Raw genomic sequence first — 19,848 nt, 5'->3', positions numbered from 1 at the left:
CCGTTTCTGCACATTGGCGCACTGGCACGACCAGCGGCTTGTTTTCGGAGAGGGCTGCACTAAAAAGGAAGTCGGGGTGGTCGCAAAAAGCTAAGGCGTCAATAACACCGCACTGTGACACACGAAGCCGGCCTTTATTTTCAATGGGAGGGGACGGCGCGCGGGGAGGGCGGGGGGTTTGGCGCGCGGGGAGGGGGAGCCGGGGGTTCCTAGAAACCGCCTCCGCCGCTGCCGCCGATCCGTTTGTGGATTCAAACGATCGCCGCCTCCATGTTGGACGGAGCGCAGGGAAACAGTCTCCGTTTCGGTGAAAGGTCTATCGAAGACCCGGGATTAAGCAGCCCTCCGCCGTGACTGAGACGTTAACTCGGCAAGCCGACATATACAGACGGAGGCAGCTATTTAAAAAAAAAAATCTCCTTACACTAAGCTATAACCCGATGCGGAATCGAGCCCTCGCTTTATATAGACGCGAAACTTTATTTTCTTTTTGTCCTTTTAAATGTGGTTTTTGACGTTCGCGTGTGTATAAAGGAGCCCGGTGATTGGGGACCGGGGCTGTTTCGTGGTCGGTCACCGTTAGCTAGCTGGACTTGTGAAGAAGGCTAGCTAGTTACTGTAAAATCAAAGCGGCTACGCCAGTTTGGAAAAGGGGGGTAAACATCCAGTTTCCATGGACAACACGTCCATAATAACCCAGGTTTCCAACCCCAAGGAGGAGGAGATAATTTCTTCAAGTCAAGAAAAAGGTAAGGTCGCTTTCTGTTGGAGCCCACCAGCTAGTCAGCATTACTAGGTAACGCTCGTCCGGTACTTGGCTAGTTGAGTTGCACTACCAGCTATTTGACTGGTTATGTCGCTGTCTAACTATTGGACGGGTTGGCAGAGAGAAGCAAGGTGATTTCACTGAGTTCGCCAGAGAATGCAAAGAAAAAGAGGAAAAATCAAAGACGATCAGGAAACTTTGCTCGTCCGGTGGTGCCATTTCGCTAACTGATCGGCCCGCATGTTTACATATAAAAGAATAATAAATAAACTCTGAAATGTGTGGCGCTTTACTGGCCACTCTCCGCGTTTTAATTTCCTGTCTTCCAGCTTGGGTCGCGCTCGCGCAGGGCTAGCCAGCTAGCCCGAGCCATCTAAACATACGGGGGAGTTAGCCGCGCAGCTAACCCCGACCCTCGGCGCTCTGCTGGTAAATACGGGATTTGTTGGTAAATACTGGGTCTGTTAGTAAATATGGCCATTTCGGGGTCTAAATGTACTGTTATCCACAGTGCAGAGGAGGTAGACTTGTTGTGCTTAGCTCCCTGTCTAGGAGATGTCATTTTAAAAATCACTGAGCGTATAAAGCGGCGGAGGGGTGCACAAAGCGACTGACGGCGTAACTGCTGTCGGCTTGCAACATTGGCCTGATTGGGGGAATCAAGCACGTCTGCTTCGGACTACAGCCTGTCGCGTCTGCTCCTGCTCTCAGACGTTACGAAGCGCATCGAGCTGGACAGCGAAGCGTGCATGGCTCAATGGCTATTAGGCAATATGGCGCTTCGCCGTGCTGTCACCCCGCTTGGTTTTAGTTTCCAGAGTGTGCCCTCCCGGTTCGGTGGCATTTCCTCCTCTAATGACACCCTCAGTTCGGGGAAAGTTATTAACCCGCGTGAGGCTTCGATGGAGCTGAGGTTTGAAAGAGGAGTTACACGGATGTAATTAAGGGGCTGATTTCTAAAAGTAGTCTTCATCTAAATGAATAATTTGTGTTCCCAAATTGGCAGTGAACTTAATGTACAGTTATGGTTTAGCTGTAGAAGATGTTGCGTGACCATATATTTGTGTTGATAAATAATCTAGCTATGGGTGGTAAACTGAAATTTAAGTTTGGTAGAATGTGCTTACTAGATAATGATTCTTTTGATAATTTGGGAACACTCCTGTTAAGTCTCTCCCTGGGAGAAGTTGACTGCTTCTTCTTGGTACTGTATTGCAAAACCCAGAGGAATAAACTAGGAGATATGCTGTGATCAATTCACTTTAATTGGGGGTGTCTCTCCCAGTGTTCATGTAACCTGAAGTCTTGCAATGGAGTCTCTCTGTATAAGTTGTTATTCAGTATTTACTCACATGTGATGTGTATGCTTTTGGTTTCGCTTGCTTCCTCTAAACTGCTGTATTTTCAAATGTGGGCAATACTATTTTAAATCTAAATTTAAAACCGTCAATTCATAGTTCCTTCTGGCTGATGTAATTAGCTGTTTGTTTTAAATGGGTAAAAATGGAAGTGAAATGTGTATGTAAACTGCAAGACCTCTCAAAATAAAAGTAGTTTTAAATACTCAGTTTACACAAATAGTTGTTTTTAGGTCTTCACCGATATAATGGATGGGTGATAAAACTGGTCAATATTAAGGTACCACAAAATTACCGGCATCATTGGACACACACTGGTAATATCTCTAAACATTTGTCATAAGAAAGTTCACTGCAGAAAATCCTGAAAACTTGTCCTTCCTCTTATAACTTTCCATGCAGCCTGAAACTGTTTATTTTGATCCCAGAGTTGTTAGGGATTGACTGAGAATGGAAATATTGTATTATGTCGCCCCAAGCATTAGCATACAGTGATTTTTTTAAACACAGTTCATTTTTCAGCTCTTTTAAAGTAAAACATACCATTTAAAATGGCTCTTGTTTGAGATTTCAATATTATGAGAGTTTCTTCTTTTAAGATTAAGTTGTAAAGCTGCTGAAGTGTCTTGTTAGACATTTATACTATATACACTTTTCATATGGCTTGTGTTTTAACTTATGTCAAGTATAAAACTGCTGTCTGGAAATAATTTGGTTTGGTATAAGGTTTGCATAGTTTTTGAAGGTTCTGTGAAGTGTAGTTTAACCTCATGCAAATTTAATATCAGTGGGTCAGTACATAAAGAACCTATTACTTAATTGTCCAGGATGTTTTTTCTGTGTGTGTGCATTTTAAGGTATTGTAGCTGTTCACCAAGGAAACATTTTCTCCACAGTCTTCACCAAGGTTTTACCTTGTGTATGAAAATTTTCGGCTGCAAGGTCACCTGATGTTGACTTTATGCACTAAGTACCAAGTTATGAAAAAATGTATGTATTGCGCACCTGGCCATTCTGCTATCCATTGTAACCGAGACTTCTAAACTTTAATTTTCAGTTTTATCTGCACTCCACTAGACTGGTGGCTTGTATTTCTGTACATTTAGCTGTTTGACGCGAATGAGGTAATGAAACTGCACACAAGCTTAATTAAAAATGTATGACCTTCTATTGCTTTATACAGGAGACTAGAGTATGTCGTTTTTCCTCACTCTTAAGAAATGTGACTGAAACGGCTGATATATTCCAACACTTAGAGCTGCAAAGGAAAAATGTAAACGGGCACCCGCTAATGCAGCAGATGTGTCGGCTGGTAGATAACTTGCGTTTATCAAAATAACCTGTATAAAATTAAATAAGAAAAATGAGTACCACATCTTTGTTTTATTTAATCTGGTATAAAATACTAGTCCAGCTTAGCCACATAGTGCATGTGGCAGGGCCTCTTGTTTGTCTGATTTCACTATACAGACTTGGTCCTTATTTTGCACATTCACTGGTCAGAGTTAGTGGATTGGAAAACGTATTTAAACACCAAAGAGTTCTGTGTACCTGCGTTGTCTTCTCCATGTTAGGCACCTAATGTCATGATACTCGTATGACTGCTCATGGAGTGCTCCCTTCCATGGCATCCCCACTCTTGTGGGGTATCCCTTTTCCATTTCAGAAAGAGCTATACAGGACAGAAATACCTCTACTGCAGCTGCCCTGTCACTCCTCCGACTAAGCCGGCATTGTGAAAATTATCTGGTGCATTGATTATGGCCATTTTGTATGACCAAGGACTGGTCACAGCGTTGCCAAGGACAAATGTTGTGGTCATTTTTGCAGTGCCCTCTGTATTCATGCCTGTCCTTAAATCATCTGCTTATTTTCTCTAAGTAAAATGTTATTTTTGGCGAAGGGCAAAAGATAACATGTACTTACTTATCAGAGGTTTTGACTGTAATCCAATTTTGCTCTGGTTGCATGTGAACTGGATTTATGCTTTTAGAACAGGGGTCTCCAACTATCCTGAGACACTTTCATACTGAAGTTAAGGAACTTGGTCCCTGGTTACAAGTTCCTGGCCTGTCTTGACTGGGGACTTCTGAAGTTCCTAGCCACTTTCGTGTGTTGCTTTCACACCACAAAACATAACTGGCACCCTCATGCTAAATAAGCATTTTAGAGGCAAAAAGCTTGTATATTAAAATTTACACACAATTCAAAACTATTCAGCTGCCTCAAAGTAGCGGAGTTATACACAAGTTGTTCTGTTAGTTGTTTGTGATCGCTCCCCCCAATAACTATCAAAACAGGACACAGCCTTATAGCAGAGAAGTAGAATCAGGTGTGTTAAATGAGAGGAAACCAAAAAGGTGCAGGACTGCGGTTCTGCAGGGCTGGGGCTCTGCAGGACTGGGGTTGGAGACCCCTGTTTTAAAATCTACCCACAGTTTATTAAGTTGCTTAAAAAGGAAGCTTGACATTATTCTTTGAAGTGGTAATATTTGTTCTGGTCATTTTTTTGTTTTGCTTTGATAAACTGTTGATGTTCTCTCATCCTCTTTCACTTATCCTGTAGTTAATGTGGGCCAAAACCTAATTTTTGAAAGCGGTTGGTTCAGTGCCCAAGGAGCTTCCTGTGGTGGACATTAATGGATGGCAATATGTTGTTTTTGTTACTAGACATTGTTGTATATCCAGCCTTCCATAGTATCCCATGGTGTACTGAAGTGGAGTTTGACTGCATTCTATACAAAGTCATTTTATAGGAACTGAAATACAGTCTGTGTAATATTCATAAAAACTGTTATGATGAAATAAAGCACACAAGAACAGATCTTTCCAGAAATAGCATTTAAGCAATTATTTAGAGGTGACTTCCCAGCTTGTGTATTGAAATCTTAGGAGCTGTTCTTTTTGGCATACGTACCATTTTACCAGCATCACTTTTTAGTGTCTTTTTCTGTAATCCTTTGGAAAGAAAACAATCCCACATTTTTGTGAGTGTTAATAGCACTCACGTTTCCATTAGATTTAAGTATGCGTCATGATTGTTTGAATGGGTCTGAAGTAGGGGTGGGCGATATGGCTGTAATATCACAATATTTTTGGTTACAATCACAATCAACAGTATACATCATGTGTTTTTGTTTGCAAACCAACCCAGTTGCAATGTATATAGCAATGTTAATTAACCATAACCACTTAACCAGCTATTCTATCCTTATAACAAACACTGCTTTGTTATATTAAACTTAATTAAGGTATGTAAATACAAAAGTTTTGAGTACAAAAAATACTTATCAGTTTATGTTATTATAATAGTGTTGTATTGCTGTATCGTGATTTTTGTGATGACTCTCAAACAGTTATTGTGGATGCAATTACAGCTGGTCACCATAACTTGTCATAACGCCCACCAGTAGTCTTAAGTGTCTAGTTAAAGCAGGAAGTAAGTTGAGAGGTGACCTCATTCTGTATTACCGTCCGGCCCATTTCTTGTTGTAGGCTTGAGCATTGTTTTGCTGTGAGAAGTGAAACAGAGTAAATGTACATTGCTTCCTCCTGCATCACTCATGTTTAGAGAACATCTCAGCAGTATCCTTCTTGTAGTGCTACCAACCTTGTACATTCCATGTATCTCAGGGAAGACTGAATACTTCATATTTCCTTACTCTTTTCAGTCCCAAAATGAGAGTTACATCATATAATGTGAGCTTTAACAACATAAGCAATTGCAGGAGATGTAGATGGCTGTTAGTTAACCACAATGATCTTGTGTGAAAATTTGTTGATTTCATCAGCAAGAATAAATCAAGGTGCAGTACTTCTGGCAATTTTTCTCAAGGTTTTTAAAAATTCCTCCACTCATTAGTATTTCAGTCTGTTTCATTCACTGCATGCCATGTATTTCTGTTAATCTACACAGAAAAACTTTTTAGAGCTGTTACAGGCCAGTTGGACTCTGACTGCAGTATTGACACCTTTTTGTAGAGGTTTTTTAAGGTGTCCCATACCCATCTGTTTGTGGGGGCACCGATTATTGATGGATTACTTGTATAATACCTACTAATCATGATCGCTATACCATGACAGAGCTTTTCACATGAAGGGCGTGTAGCATTGTGAACAATAAATCCCAATTTATTCCTGAGTTTCAATTCTTAGGTTACCTATGTGTCATCGTAATGTTCTCAGGTTAAGTGCCTAAGCGAAGATTCTGATTTTTTTTTGGCCAGGTATGATGAAGTTAATGAGCCCTGCAGGTGCCTTAAATAGACTGAGTGTCATATGGGGGGGATGGTAAGGGTGTTTGCATAACTGGCCAGGTTGAACGCAGGTAGTGGATGGTACCAGCTGAAAGCCAGTTCGGCGGTACTGCACGGCCGCCAGTGACCGTAAGCTTAATGTTTGGTTCAGTGGTCCTCTGAGCTGCCCCCTGCCTGTCAGGAGCCGTGGCACGACTGACCCTCTGGATGGAACATCATGAAATGCACGCCTGAATGAGCGGAGCAGTTCTGGCAGTCTAATAAGCTTACTGGTGACTCCCTCAGCCTCTCTCCAGTGCTTTGCTTTTTCTAGTGCAGATGGATCTCAGCAGTTACCGACAGCATTATCCCCAGGTAACAGGATGCTCAGAGGATGATGGGCACACAGATTCCTAGTTGATGCCGCTGTCTCATTTTAAAAATGTTCTTTTGTGTACTGAGGAAAAGAGAGACTTTGCATCATGTCTGCCATAGTTTGGCTTTTTAGCTCTTTTTTTTTAAGTGCTGGTCTTTTGACATCATTTTTAAATGTTGCTTATGGCCATGGCAGCCATCCATCTTTAGGGAAGAGCTAACAGACTGCCTCATAACCACCGGCACTGGATGATGCAGCAGTAGTGCAGGTTCCCTGAAACACAGATAAGTAGGGCAAACACCAGGTTCTGTAAGAATTACCATTGTACCCATGTGGTTTTTGAGAATAAGTACGAAATACTGAATTTGAAGTCTTCTGTGAAGCTAAGTAATATTATTTTAAAAAGGACTTTTTTTTTCGTGTGCTGTATTTGGCAGGTTAATCAGAGACCATTTCCAACACGTGGGAAGCATAAACTGAGTTGTCAGGGGAAGCCAGCGGAAGAAAGGAAACTGCTGAGAGAGGAGGGGGGCAGAGTGGCAGCGCTAGCGTGTGGAGTGAGCTCACAGGGTGCCTGTGTGAAGGATGTCCTGGTCACTTACAAGGCCATCACGTTAAAGGACCCCTCCCCCCACCCTGACTCCCCTTTGACAGTGTGTGAAAATACCACAACAGCTGGCGTTCAGATGACAGAGGCTGCATGAATGCATGGCATGGTTTGTGTCGTTTCTTTCTTTAGCCTGGTTGACAAGACTGACCTGCCCTCCCCCAAGTCGGCATCACTCCCCAACAGTGTTGTGCTCGGGGGGTCATATGGGGCAGTGGGGTTGGTGTCATGGCTGCTCAAACTGAATGTACAGTTAACCACTAAATGAGTGGCCCTTTGCGCAGCGTTTATTAGGATTGCCTTGTTGTTACTTCTTTCAGAAATTGCTCTGAGATTTTTCTGTTCCACTATAAATATTGGTCAATTTCACCTAAAATAGGTACCAAAATATAAAATAAAGCTTGAAAAACATTTCATCAGGAGTTTCATAGCAAAATTCCACAATCAGTGGCAGGAACTCATAATGGAAATTAAAGTGAGTAACCCCCCTCATCAGGTTAGTTTGTTCCCCAATACCCGTGTCTCAAAAACTGCTAAAGATAATGATAAATCTACCTGTCTGGCATCTACTGATATCTGAAGTTTGTGGTGAGTGGCTCCCTGGGCGAAGTCTCTACCCATAATCAGAAGCTCAACGGTTTAAGTCCTGGCCTCAGCAGAACAGTCACATGTCCATGGGCCCTTGAAGAATTTCGATGTACCTATAGTCGTACTTGTGCAAATGACAATTTACCATTAGGTTGATGTACATGTCTTTTAGATACAACAGCACAAAGACATATTTTGGGGTCCATGCAGCATAGCTGCTGGATCCCTGGTGTTTTTATTGTTTGTTATACAGGCGTTTTCCCATGTATGTGTAGGCAGTTTTTAGACTCTCACTGTGCTACATTAAAATGTGAGATCTCCGGATTTTCTTCTTGGGTGGAGTGGGAATCGGAAAAGCCTGACATCGTTGATCGTGGACTGACATTTCTTTTGCTGTTATGAATGAAGGATGAGTTTCTTGTTATCCCTGGGCTGGGATTCATTCAGAGTTCTGCAGTTCATTGATGACAGGTGCATCTCCCAAGTGCTGCATAAGCAGCTCTCAGAACCCTCTGGAGTAGTGTAGTAGAAGCAGCTGTCTGTCCATCTTACAACCACTTATCCAGTGTAGGCTCGTGGTATTCCTATATACATTTAATTTAGGCTTTCAATTATCTTCACAATTTATCGAGTAATCTGATGTAAGTATTTTGTTCAAGTGTGAGAATCCTTGCATCTGTACCTGCTGCTAAGGTAAACATTTACTGAATAGTTCAAAATATAAAACGTAAATATATAATTGACACAGTGTTCAACATGCTGTGAGTTAGGGCTGGGTAATATGACCTCAAATCAATATCATAATTGAACATTTTACCTTACCATTAATGAACAATTATTTGTTTATTTTTTTGTCCTTTATAGTTCATTGACAAGGTTTGTACTGTAATTTTTTTCTAGCAAAAGACTATCTTTGAGTTTAAAATAATTGAAGGAAACACAGGTGAACCAATTATGGTTATTCATTGAATATTTCGAACAACTGCAAAGCACAAAACACTTGAAATGAAAATGCCTTAAGAAAAAGGTCACATTTTAGTTTTCATTTAAAAAGCACATTCCCTAAAGATGCATAAAATAAATAGGTTGATCACTATAACTGTGATTACTATAATCCACTGTATTTTAAGTATTGCTAGTGTTGAAACGGATTGGTGGTATTAACTTTGGTAGCCGAAACAGTTTTTTCGCAATGTTTACGTTTGACCTTTTTTTGTTCGGTGTGGTCTCCACTAAAGCCACAAAAACGACAGACATGGCATTGGTACATGCTGTTGGAGTTGCTCAGTTGGCTCGGTATTTGAGTTCTCTATGCTGCTTCCATGTCATAGACTGGACAGGGCAGAGTCACGTGACAACACACGCGGTAGTAGAGCTGGGCGATATGGCCTAAAAATAAAATCTTTCACAATAAATCCGATTTTTGATTTTTTATCGATTTCCCCCTCCTCCTACTCAAAATCAAACTACAGATGACAAATGGTTCAAAACAAGTTTTAACTTTATTTTGTTTTTTCTTTAGAGTTAAAGTGCAATCTGACAAACCAAAAAAGATGCTTGTGAGATGGCAGACCATGCCATTGTAAACACTTTTAGAAACTTGTAAAAACTTTTAGTCTTTTTAAATTCAAGTTCCACTAAACTCAGCTTATGTTTCACTGTATTGAAAATATTAGTCATGTATTACTGAATCAAACCATATTGGCAGATGTTGAATTACTGCCTTGCAAAATCGAAATCAAAATTGTATCATGACAAAGCTTATGATTTACACCCCTACTAGCAGTTAGGTCCCCTCAGTTTATAGAGAGACTGTATTCAGTGATACTTTAAAAGATTCATGTTTTTACTATGCCAGTGCTAGTGGACAGAGTGAGAGGTTTGCTGAAAGAGCAGTTTGGAACTTTTCAATGAATGCTCTAAGCAAATTTTAAAATGAAACCTGACAGTTTACAGCAGCATTGTAACAATACAACATTTTTCTGTAATGGATATAATTAGCAGTACTATCTTCACCCAGCCACCTTTCTAAGCGAGGTTAATATCTCGATTAGGGCTGCAACGATTTATCGAGTAACTCAATTACAAAAAAATCCTTGATGCAAATTCTTTGGTTCGATGCTTCGTGTAATCTGCAAGACTATGTACTGCTTAGTGATCAGCGTGTTTCACTCGGAGGATTATTACTGTCGCACAGTGTGCTTACGCTGCATTACGTGTAGCAGGTTTGATATGATGGCGCAATGGAGGAAGACAGGGAAAATAGCGAGGAAAGTCAGAGAAAAAGACAAAAATGTCTCAAGTTTGGGACCATTTCAAACAGCAGAAAAGCAAAAATACTGTGCAGTGTGTCCATTGTAAAACCAAAGTAGCTTACCACAATCGCACAACGTCGATGATTCAACATCTCAACAGAAAGCACCCAGTATATGCATCCTGTCCACATAGCGGAACCAATACAAGGTAAGTGCGAGCATTTCGCTCACATTTGCGGCTAAAAATAGACCTGCAATAGAAACGTATTTATGGGCATATGTGTGAATAAAAAAGTGTAACAAGATTCAGCCCAAGCAGCCCCTATTTTTCCTCAACAAAAACACTGATAATACAACTATGAAAGAGGATTGGGGCTACCGTGAAAATATTATTTGAATTCTGACTTTTTTTTTCTAAACTCAGAATTCTGAGATTAAAATCAGAATTCAAATAATATTTTCATGGTGGCCGTAATTCTCTTCCGTATACAACAGCAGTGAAAATGATGCTGTCATAGTTGAATTAACATGGAGCTGGAGCCTGTCTATACACTAAGAGCAAAGATACGTCGGTTCCGTTACAGAGATGGTGAACTCAGGAAAACAACAGCAGTGCTTGTAATCACTATTGAACCTTTACTGGTAAAGAGCTGGCGAGAGTCCTTAATCAAACCAGCTGTTCAACAAGCTGAAAGGTAAAGAAAAGCGATGTTTTCAGCTGCTCCCATCCACCGCAGTTTGTTTTCCACAGCAGCAAGGCTACAGTAAAGCTATAAAAGTTAAAATAGAAGCTGTTTGTATGCAGATTAACTGTTAGCTTAGTTTGACATATTTCAATTTGGCGACTTGCAGCAGGCTGACAGCAGCCGTCACACTTTGTCGCAGTGATACCTGGGTGAGTCTAAAGGGGAGCATGGGGTGTACTCAACTAGATCTATTTCAAGGCTTTAGTAATATTATTTTTGCAGATTTAGATTAATATGAATAATATTACTTAATTATAATATAAATATTATAGAAAAATTACTCAAAAACCCCTCCCCCAACAACCTTGGGCCAGTAAAACTCTGAGACATTGAGTTATTATTATTTCCTCTCTTTTTCAGTAAATCACAGTGTCTTATGGACAGCTTTGTTCGGGCAGCTGCTCCATGTTCAGTTCAGCAAGCTACCGAGTTGACTGACAGCATTTTGAGCAATCTCTCACTCACATTCACTTACACACACATGAACATGCACACATCATTCTTACCTCATCCAGGAGATACAATCCTGTCAGAACTTTTTTTGCCTCCTATAAATGTACAAGAATACAGAGAGTAAAGGCCATTTTAATTTATGCCTTAGTTTAAGATATATGTATATCTTTTTTCAGTAATTTTATTTGACGTTTTATTTTTGCATTTAAGAAAGTATTTTCTTTTTAAAAAAAAAAAAAAAAAAAAAACTGTACATAAATGCACTAAAAGGGTTTAGTTCTTTTGTCAGTTGTTGCATGGAGTTCAATCATTAAAAATGTTCCTAAAATGGAAACCCTTGAGTTGTTCAAGTTGTTAAGAGACCCGTCTATTTTTTCTTTTTTTGAATAGTTACTATTGCTCTTGAAGACAAAAGTATTTCTTATCTGATTAATCGATGGAATACTTGATAGAATACTCGATTACTAAAGTAATCGATAGCTGCAGCCCTAATCCTAATAAAACACTTAAATGGAGCGAAAGGAAGAGACAAGTGGTAAAAAATGGCAGAAACTCATAAGTTTGGGAGCTTAATACGAGTTCCATTTTATATTGGTTGCATTGTACAGTATATTTTTTTTAATCAAAAGTTTAAATGCTCCCAGAGTTGATTGTGAGAGCACTTGAAATAGTTTTTTTTGTAATTGGTTTTTCAACTTCAGGATTTTTGGCATCCCTCCTCTGGTTTAGAGACTGTAAACTGCTCTTGCCTGATTTCAGTTGACCCATATCAAAACATTTGGGGCTCCTTATTGACCTGTTGACTAGCTTATCAGAACCTGGAGGTTTGTGTGTTTTACAGTTCTATATGGAAACAAAAATGCTGTCATCAGAATCAGTGTTTACACAACTCTGCATCCAGTTGTGTTTTGTCTTGTTATCAGCTCCTGTACAGGCAGTCCCCGGGCTATGAATGTCCAAATTATGAATAACTAGTACTTACGAATGAACTGCCATAAAGCCTATTGTAAAATTTTGCCGTTAAATACAGTGATTTGTGATGACGAACACAAGCACTACTTTTTGATGCTCATGAAAACATTACGTGGCTCCAGCTGTTTGTCGGATTGAAGTACAGCATGGTAATGTATGCGGTTACTTTTTTATTATTATTTATTTTTTGCTGTATTATTGTTTTGACTTGTCTACAAATTTGACTTAAAGACTGACTTAGGGAACAGAACTCGTTTGTAACCTGGGGACTGCCTGTACTCAGATTACAGTGAAGTCTCCTAGTACATGTTTTTAAAATTGACTTCTAAATCACTTATTTTAAGGAGGCTGCAATTGCATTGATGAAAATAAACCACTGTCTCCACATAAAGAATCACTGGGGCTTTCTGGAATTACCCGCCTCTGAAGTTGCCTGAGAATCCAAAGCTTCTTACTTTTTATAGCTAGTCTGGAGAACAGAAACAGTTATGAACTTAAGCAAATTGATACCCACAGAATTTATTCCCTACTGATGGATTTTAGTGGCTGGGTCAATGTCAGTGTTAATGTTGTGCAATGTTTTGACAATTATCTGGGACCTTTTGGTGGAAGATCCAATAATCTTACGAGTCACTCCTCAAAATGTTAGTTCTGTGGTTCTCATGATCACAACAATATCAACAATATACACAGATATGTCTGTACAAACTTCTTGCAATGGTGTTTGAATTTTTCTTCAACAGATCAAGACCAAAATGGTTGGTGGGGAACAACTCTCATTTGTCTTTTACTGTAGGATTCAAAATCTCAAACGGTACTTGTAGCCCTGTAAGGTTAGTCCTGCTGGAATGGACACTCATAGATACTCCTAAATTGCTGAAATGCTGACATTCACAGACTTTTCAAGGGGCAGGTGCCTGACTAGGAGATCATGGCTAATTTGCCCGCTTGGGGAGGGTTCCCTTTTAGCAAATTTTGAGTTTGAATTATCATAAAGGGGCATAGAACCTAAGGGAGGCTCTTTTAATCAATTCAGTCAAGATGGGCAGGTGCTTAGGTACCCCCCCACCCAGCACATGCCTAGTGAGAGGGATTCCAGCACCACCAGATGAAATGTCCATAGTTACAAAATTTATCCTCATTACCTTGTTCCATACACAAATAGCCACCCAACAAGAGCTGTTTTAACTCTCCCCAAAGTCTTGCAACTTACTAATCTGGTATCCATAGTCATGGTCATGATTGCTTTGGCTAAATTGGACTTCAGTATAAAACTTGATGACATTATCCTACTAACTTTTAAATGGTTTAGGTATCAGAGTATGGGCAGCACTTTATGGTAATCAGATTAACACAGCTCTGTCAGAGCATGTTTAACGGCCAAGTAGAAACAAGCCTCAGCTCCAGCTGATCGGGCCCTGCCAAGCCTGCTGTAATGATAAAGACCTTAGCAACATGTTTATGATATCAACCTTTTTAGCCTTTCTGCAGTTGCATGACAACCATTCTCAGCATCTGCTTGCAGGGATCAGACTTCAGTCAGATTACAAGGAGAACTAGCTGATTTATTTTTGTGTTTGTACATACCCTTGCACCTCCTAATGTTTAGTAGTCTGCCACATTGAGGTGACTGTTGGTCAGTTATAGCCCAGGGTTCCCATTCGTTCTGGAAAACCTGAATATGTGAACATACTCGTTTTATTCGTTTGCTGAAATATTTTTTCCGGGACAGTACAAAATTTTCCAGGACACTTTTCTTTTTCTCTGTTTCCATGTTTTTTTCCATGACTGGGAAATTGGTTGACTATTTTCCAGGTTTTCCAGGTCGAGTGGGAGCCCTATAGCCTGGCATTTGAAAAATAATCCCTCTGTATCAGAAGTAATAGAAGACATGGCTTCAGTTCTGTGGATCGTGACCTAGTGACAGGTTTTTAGAGCAGTGGTAGCAGGTAGAATAATTGAGGAGAAACTAGATTTGTGGGTTCATATTACATGTTCAGATCCCAGCAATGAATGTTGAAATATATTCCTTTGCAATTTAACATTGAACATAGTGGTGGTTAATCAATGGCTGTCTGATCTCGATGTATACCTCATTGAAGCTGCTCCCAAGCTTGCATTCCATATTCCAACTGGAGGGAGGTAATTTATTTGAAACCTAGATGCCGAATAACTTTGGTACAGTTGGCTGCATCTCGGCATGGAAAGGCAAGAGGTCTCCCAGGCAGGAACGAACAAATTGTAGCTAGGTATTTTTTTTATTGGTTCCTTCCACTTCAGAATAAAACATCAAAGGGAGTTTTACAGATCATGGTCAGTTACAGTGAAGTAAAATTAGGTTTAAGATTCTTTACTACTTTTAGTTGACCAGACCATGTGTGTCTTGCTGGCTTTTTAGAGTACAGCTCACTCCAGTTGACAGGGGATCATGAGTACACTTTGCCAGTGGCATACTCGGGGTACCTTGCCTGTATTATTGCTGTGATTACGTAGTGCGGTCAGGCCATTTTGTTAGATTGATGTGTTATTGCCATGTGGCTACCTGTTAGTGCTCTCCATTCGCTATGGACTGTATGTGCTATGTGGGTTGGATCTTGCTAAAGATATCTGGGCAGTATTCTGTGTTCCCCCCTTTTTAAAGAGCGGGTACTCAGGAAACCAAGTGGATGTTTTATAATGCTCCTCTCTAAGAGTTGTATCACTTCTGGTTTATGCCCCATCAACATTATGATTATAGACTAGACACAGTTTCACCTTCATCTGAAAATGTCTTGATTTTGAAATGAATGATTTGTAGGTAGAATATTCTGTTTTTGCCAAGTGATACTCAGTTTTGAATATGGTTATGTGCTTACCCTGACCTCAGTTATGAAAGGCATCTACTACGACTGCACGATTAGGGCTGTAACGGTACACGTTCAGGTTGCTCGATTATGGCAAAAAATCATAATCATGATTATTTTGGTTAATGTTGAGATTGGAAATACACATTTATTGAACTTAAAAAAAAAAAAAACCATTGTTAAAAAGACAAGTTTTCTTGAACTCTAAATATAATTCAACTGTCAAACAAAAAACTGACTGGATTTATAACAAGATAAAATGGGGAGCATCATTGTGAAACAATGGCACAATAATAATTTTCTCAATTATTTTGTTTTGATGATGGTTGGGAACCAAAATTGTCATTAATATTGAAATTCAGTTAATCGCCCAGACCTAATACACACATTTGTCGTGCGCCATTTGCAGGGTTTTCATGGGTCATGGAATTTCTGTAATATCATGGAATTTTCAAGTCAATTCCAGACAAGGGATTTGATCATTATTTGGGCCAAGTCGTGTAATATAAGGGAATTTTGTTTGTAGCATGTGTAGTTGTTGTTCATCAAAATGTAATATTTTCCATGCAGTAACTTGCTTTATTTGGTTATTTCATGCGTTACCCATATTGTGTGAGTGGTTTTATTGGTTACCTGATTTTTTTGATGCCCATTTATGCCCTCCCTGCTCGTCAAGAACTGCCAATCACTTCAGTCAAGATGCAGTACCTTGTACCTGCTAATGAAGGCAAACATGCCAGAAAATTTAAATTTCAAGAGCTTTGGCTATAAAATGATGACTTCAGACTGTTAAGAGTAGATGACAGAAAAGCTAAATGTAAAGTTTATAAAACTTCTACTGATCTATCAAATATGACAGAGAGAGACGTTCATGGCCATGCAAATGGTAATTTATAGGTTTATAATACTGTGGCTGATTTTTGTGTGCTCTGCACAAAGGCAGCCTGTTTTTCCATTCATTTTAGTTCATGGAAATTCAGCTTTTTAATTGGTGAAAGTCAGGGAAATTTGAAATTTGACTTGACTTGGTTTGAACCTTGCTTTTTTTTAGTATGCACCATGAAACTGATTAATACCTTTATTGACACAGGCTGAACCTAAACTCACAAGTAGATGGTTAACATGGAAAACATTACCTTAATTGTGGCTGGGAGCTGGTTACGGCTTGTGCTGGTTACAGTTGGTCATAATTAGTGGTTTAGGAATATTTTGGTATCCCAATAAAATGCACCAGCACTAGAATGATACTGACTATCAGCTCTTTAATATTAAAGTCTGATATGTTGCTGGAAACGCATCCAATGTGCTAACTGAATTGAAACGACATCATCCGAGTGTGTGTACAACTAGAGCAAGCAGAAAAAGTCTCTGCAAGTCTCAATACTGCATCTAAGGTGCATTTGCCAGGAAATTCAGACTCCTCTAGAAAATAATTACATCCTTGGTTGTAGAGAGCACTGGATTTTTTTCATTACGATTATGTTGATATATTTTTGATATTTTAAAATTTATTTTGCATATTTTTATAAGGTACAAATAAGCATCTCTTGGGTTTTGTTATTCAGACATGTCGACTGATCTGTTCCTAATTGTGTTTTCAGTTTTAATTAGGGTTGGGTACCGAAAACCTGTGCCAATACGGCACCGGTACCTATATAACCGGTATGTACCGGACCGAAACAAAATGCAAATTTCGGTGCCACTTAGATGCCTGAACTGTCGATTGAAATATTTGTTCTCTGGGGCTATGATGACACAGTTGTAATAAACATAAGATTCATCAACACACACGTGACATCATCAGGAAATGAGACCATCCGAGATGCGCGTGAATGCAGCAACTAACGTTACACTTGCTCTGACGGCAGCAGAGCCGTCTTAGCTTGCTAAATTAAACAACTTTTGTTAAAATGCCTAAAACGAAATGGTCGAAAGTGTGGCTATATTTCACAAGAAAGGATTCCAACACCGCGGTGTGCAGCAAATGTTTTACAGCAGTAAAAGGGGGAAACATTTGAGGGTACACGGAATAAACTTAAAAGCAGAGGGATGCACCGTGCTTGACAGCTTGCGGACAACAGCTGGCACGATCGGTGTGGATAACCCCAGCCCCAGTCATACCAACCGTAGCAAAAAGGAGTCCACCGATTATGATGACGACAGCAACCTTTCCGCAGGTTAGTAGTAGGCTAATGTAATGTTAAATTAACATTACATAGGTGGCGCATGTTTTGTTGTTGTTTTTTGTATTTACATATATATTCATATATACTTTAAACTTTTAATATATTGTTCAATTTTAAGCATTCAATTTTTTGTTCAATAAAAATGTATTCTTGAGTCATCCACCATCATTTTGTGGCTTTTGTAAAGTATCGGTTCAGGCACCGTTTTAAAAGTATCGATTTGGCACCGGTATCGCACAAAAAATTATTTTCCCACTATATCAAAATTACACTGGACTATAAAAAAGCTATGACTTTTGTGTACCATTAGATCCCTATGCACAATATTTGAAAAATTTCAAATGATGCATAAAGTAGTTGAAAATTTACCAAACATAAAGTAACGCCAAATAGAACTTTTCTACCAGTGTTCTGTCAGATAAGCTGGTGGTGTGGCTGCGAGTTGTGCCAACTCAAAGTAGTGTCAACAAATCATTTGCTTTTGCTCAGTATCACCCCCCTCCCAACAAGAACACATTCACATATATGGAACAGATTTTTTTTCTCCCTAGGTTGGTTTCCCTTTTCCTTGCCAAATGTTCAGTGTACCTTGTTTTATACCACTTATCTAACGACATTCATCCGAAGTAATTACTAGAGATGAACTGATTATATCGCCCAACTATTAATACAGCAGCAATCGGCCTTTGGCCGATGGTTAAAAATGAGTCTGTTAACTGCCAATAATTCCCTTTCAAATGGTGACCTATGTTGCTTTGCACACCTGCGTACAAAATGGTTAGAAAAATGTCTTCCGTGGAATTTGCATTAGAAATGCATTTTGCAAATATCGAGGAGGATCTACTAATAAACATTTCAACACAACAAAGATAATTGTTCACCTTAAGGCGACGTAGTGAAGAGTATGAAGCGTTTTTGAAAAACATATCTGTTCCATTAAAGAAGGCTGCAGTATTGCGGAATAACGCTAGTATATCAATAACACAAACATTTGATAAGAAAATTCAGTGCAGACTAGGGCTGCCACTAACGATTATTTTTCTATGGATTAATCTATCGACTATTTTACTGTTTGGTCGATTAATCTAAATGATTTATTTTCCTTCAGATAACCGAATAGATAATTTTATTTTATTTTGACATCAACAAAATATGTTATTGCAGGGCTTTTCATAATGGACACTGGCTTTTTGTCACTATACGGACATAATTTTCACCCATAATTTGATAAGCAAGTTTTCATTTTTATTTCAGTTCACTAATTATTTTATTTAGTGTCCATTTTCGTTTCAGTGTTAGTTTATGATAAAACTGATCCCAACAAGCCCAATGCGCATGAACACACACTGGCACCGTCAATCCACACAGAATAAGCCCAGATTTAAGCATAAACATTTTCTCAAACACATATTCAATGGATATTTTAAGGTAGCAGGCGGACAATAATACTTTAATAATGAGTTTATTTAGCAGCTACAAGGACAAAAATATTAAAAAGCTCTCTGTACTAATGATATTTTAACAAGCATGAATAGACAACATTTAACGTGGTTTCGCTTATTCATAGCGACATCACAGTCCCATGATCAAGATCTGCATTTGTAACGTTTTGTCATACATATAAAATTCAACACAATCAATCTTGAGAGTCTTGCAATGCGATGTTTGGTGCATACACTAATAAAACAAAGCAGAATCAAGCTAAGAAAGAGCAAGTAGAGTGTCAATTTCAGAGGATGGCCTGTGGAGTATGCTATGAAGTGAGTTTTACTTGGAGTTGGCAAACCCTGATTGCTGCCATCAAAAATGGTAAAATGGTACCATGATGGTGGTTATCAACTCGCAAGTTATGTCGGGTTTTTCTATGTGCATTTGCATAAAAGGGCTGTGTCAGCAACAGATATCCAAAGTGACAAAAGTATTGGCTTGAATATTATAGCAAAAATTTCATGATATATCGTGCTACTATTTTAAGACCATATTTCCCACCTTCGCTCTTTTAATGCCAGAGACAACGCAAACAGCATTGAAATTCCATTTGAAGGCATTTCAGTAATCTGCCACATAGTCATTCATAGTGTTTGTACACAATTACTGCTAGTTACTCTCCAGCTAACTTTAATCGGTTGTCAGTGAAATAAGTAACATTAAATGTCAGTTTCTTTGACAAATTCAACTGAAAAATGCTAGTGACAACTTTTTATTTATTCCCTTTCAAATGAACATATTCATTTGGTCTATATATCTGTGCTTTGTGCAGTTTTCACCTTCTTGTGTGTGTCCTGCAATGTTATGTCATCTAGCCATGTTGTTTACTAAGGATGTAAAAGTGCATTGATGCATTGTGAAAAATCTATTATTACAGTGGTGATTCAGTTCAACTGCATTTTTCTGCATTGTAGGAAATTTAAAATATATACTTTTGCACCCGCTATCTAAAAAAAATAGGGGCACTCACCAAAT

At 39.1% G+C, this 19,848-nt stretch overlaps 1 protein-coding gene across 4 annotated transcripts in view; it reads left to right on the top strand.

Moving 5' to 3' along the window:
* The first annotated feature begins 211 nt into the window (after positions 1 to 211).
* ctdsplb (CTD (carboxy-terminal domain, RNA polymerase II, polypeptide A) small phosphatase-like b) overlaps positions 212 to 19,848 on the top strand; it is a 49,077-nt gene continuing 29,440 nt past the window's right edge. Inside the window, exon 1 of one of the 4 annotated variants that reach the window (XM_023822869.2) lies at positions 212 to 749. In XM_023822869.2, the coding sequence (XP_023678637.1) occupies positions 674 to 749 (76 nt within the window). In that variant the 5' untranslated portion in view covers positions 212 to 673. Of the gene's footprint in view, positions 750 to 10,150; positions 10,394 to 19,848 lie in introns of those variants that run through there. The other 3 variants (XM_023822871.2, XM_023822872.2, XM_023822870.2) reach the window with 3 other exon arrangements.

The sequence above is a fragment of the Paramormyrops kingsleyae genome, chromosome 4, assembly GCF_048594095.1.
Source record: "Paramormyrops kingsleyae isolate MSU_618 chromosome 4, PKINGS_0.4, whole genome shotgun sequence".
In the NCBI taxonomy this organism is placed as follows: Eukaryota; Metazoa; Chordata; class Actinopteri; order Osteoglossiformes; family Mormyridae; genus Paramormyrops; species Paramormyrops kingsleyae.
The sequence above is the reverse complement of the archived record's forward strand: the minus strand, read 5'-3'. Positions and strand labels throughout refer to the sequence as shown.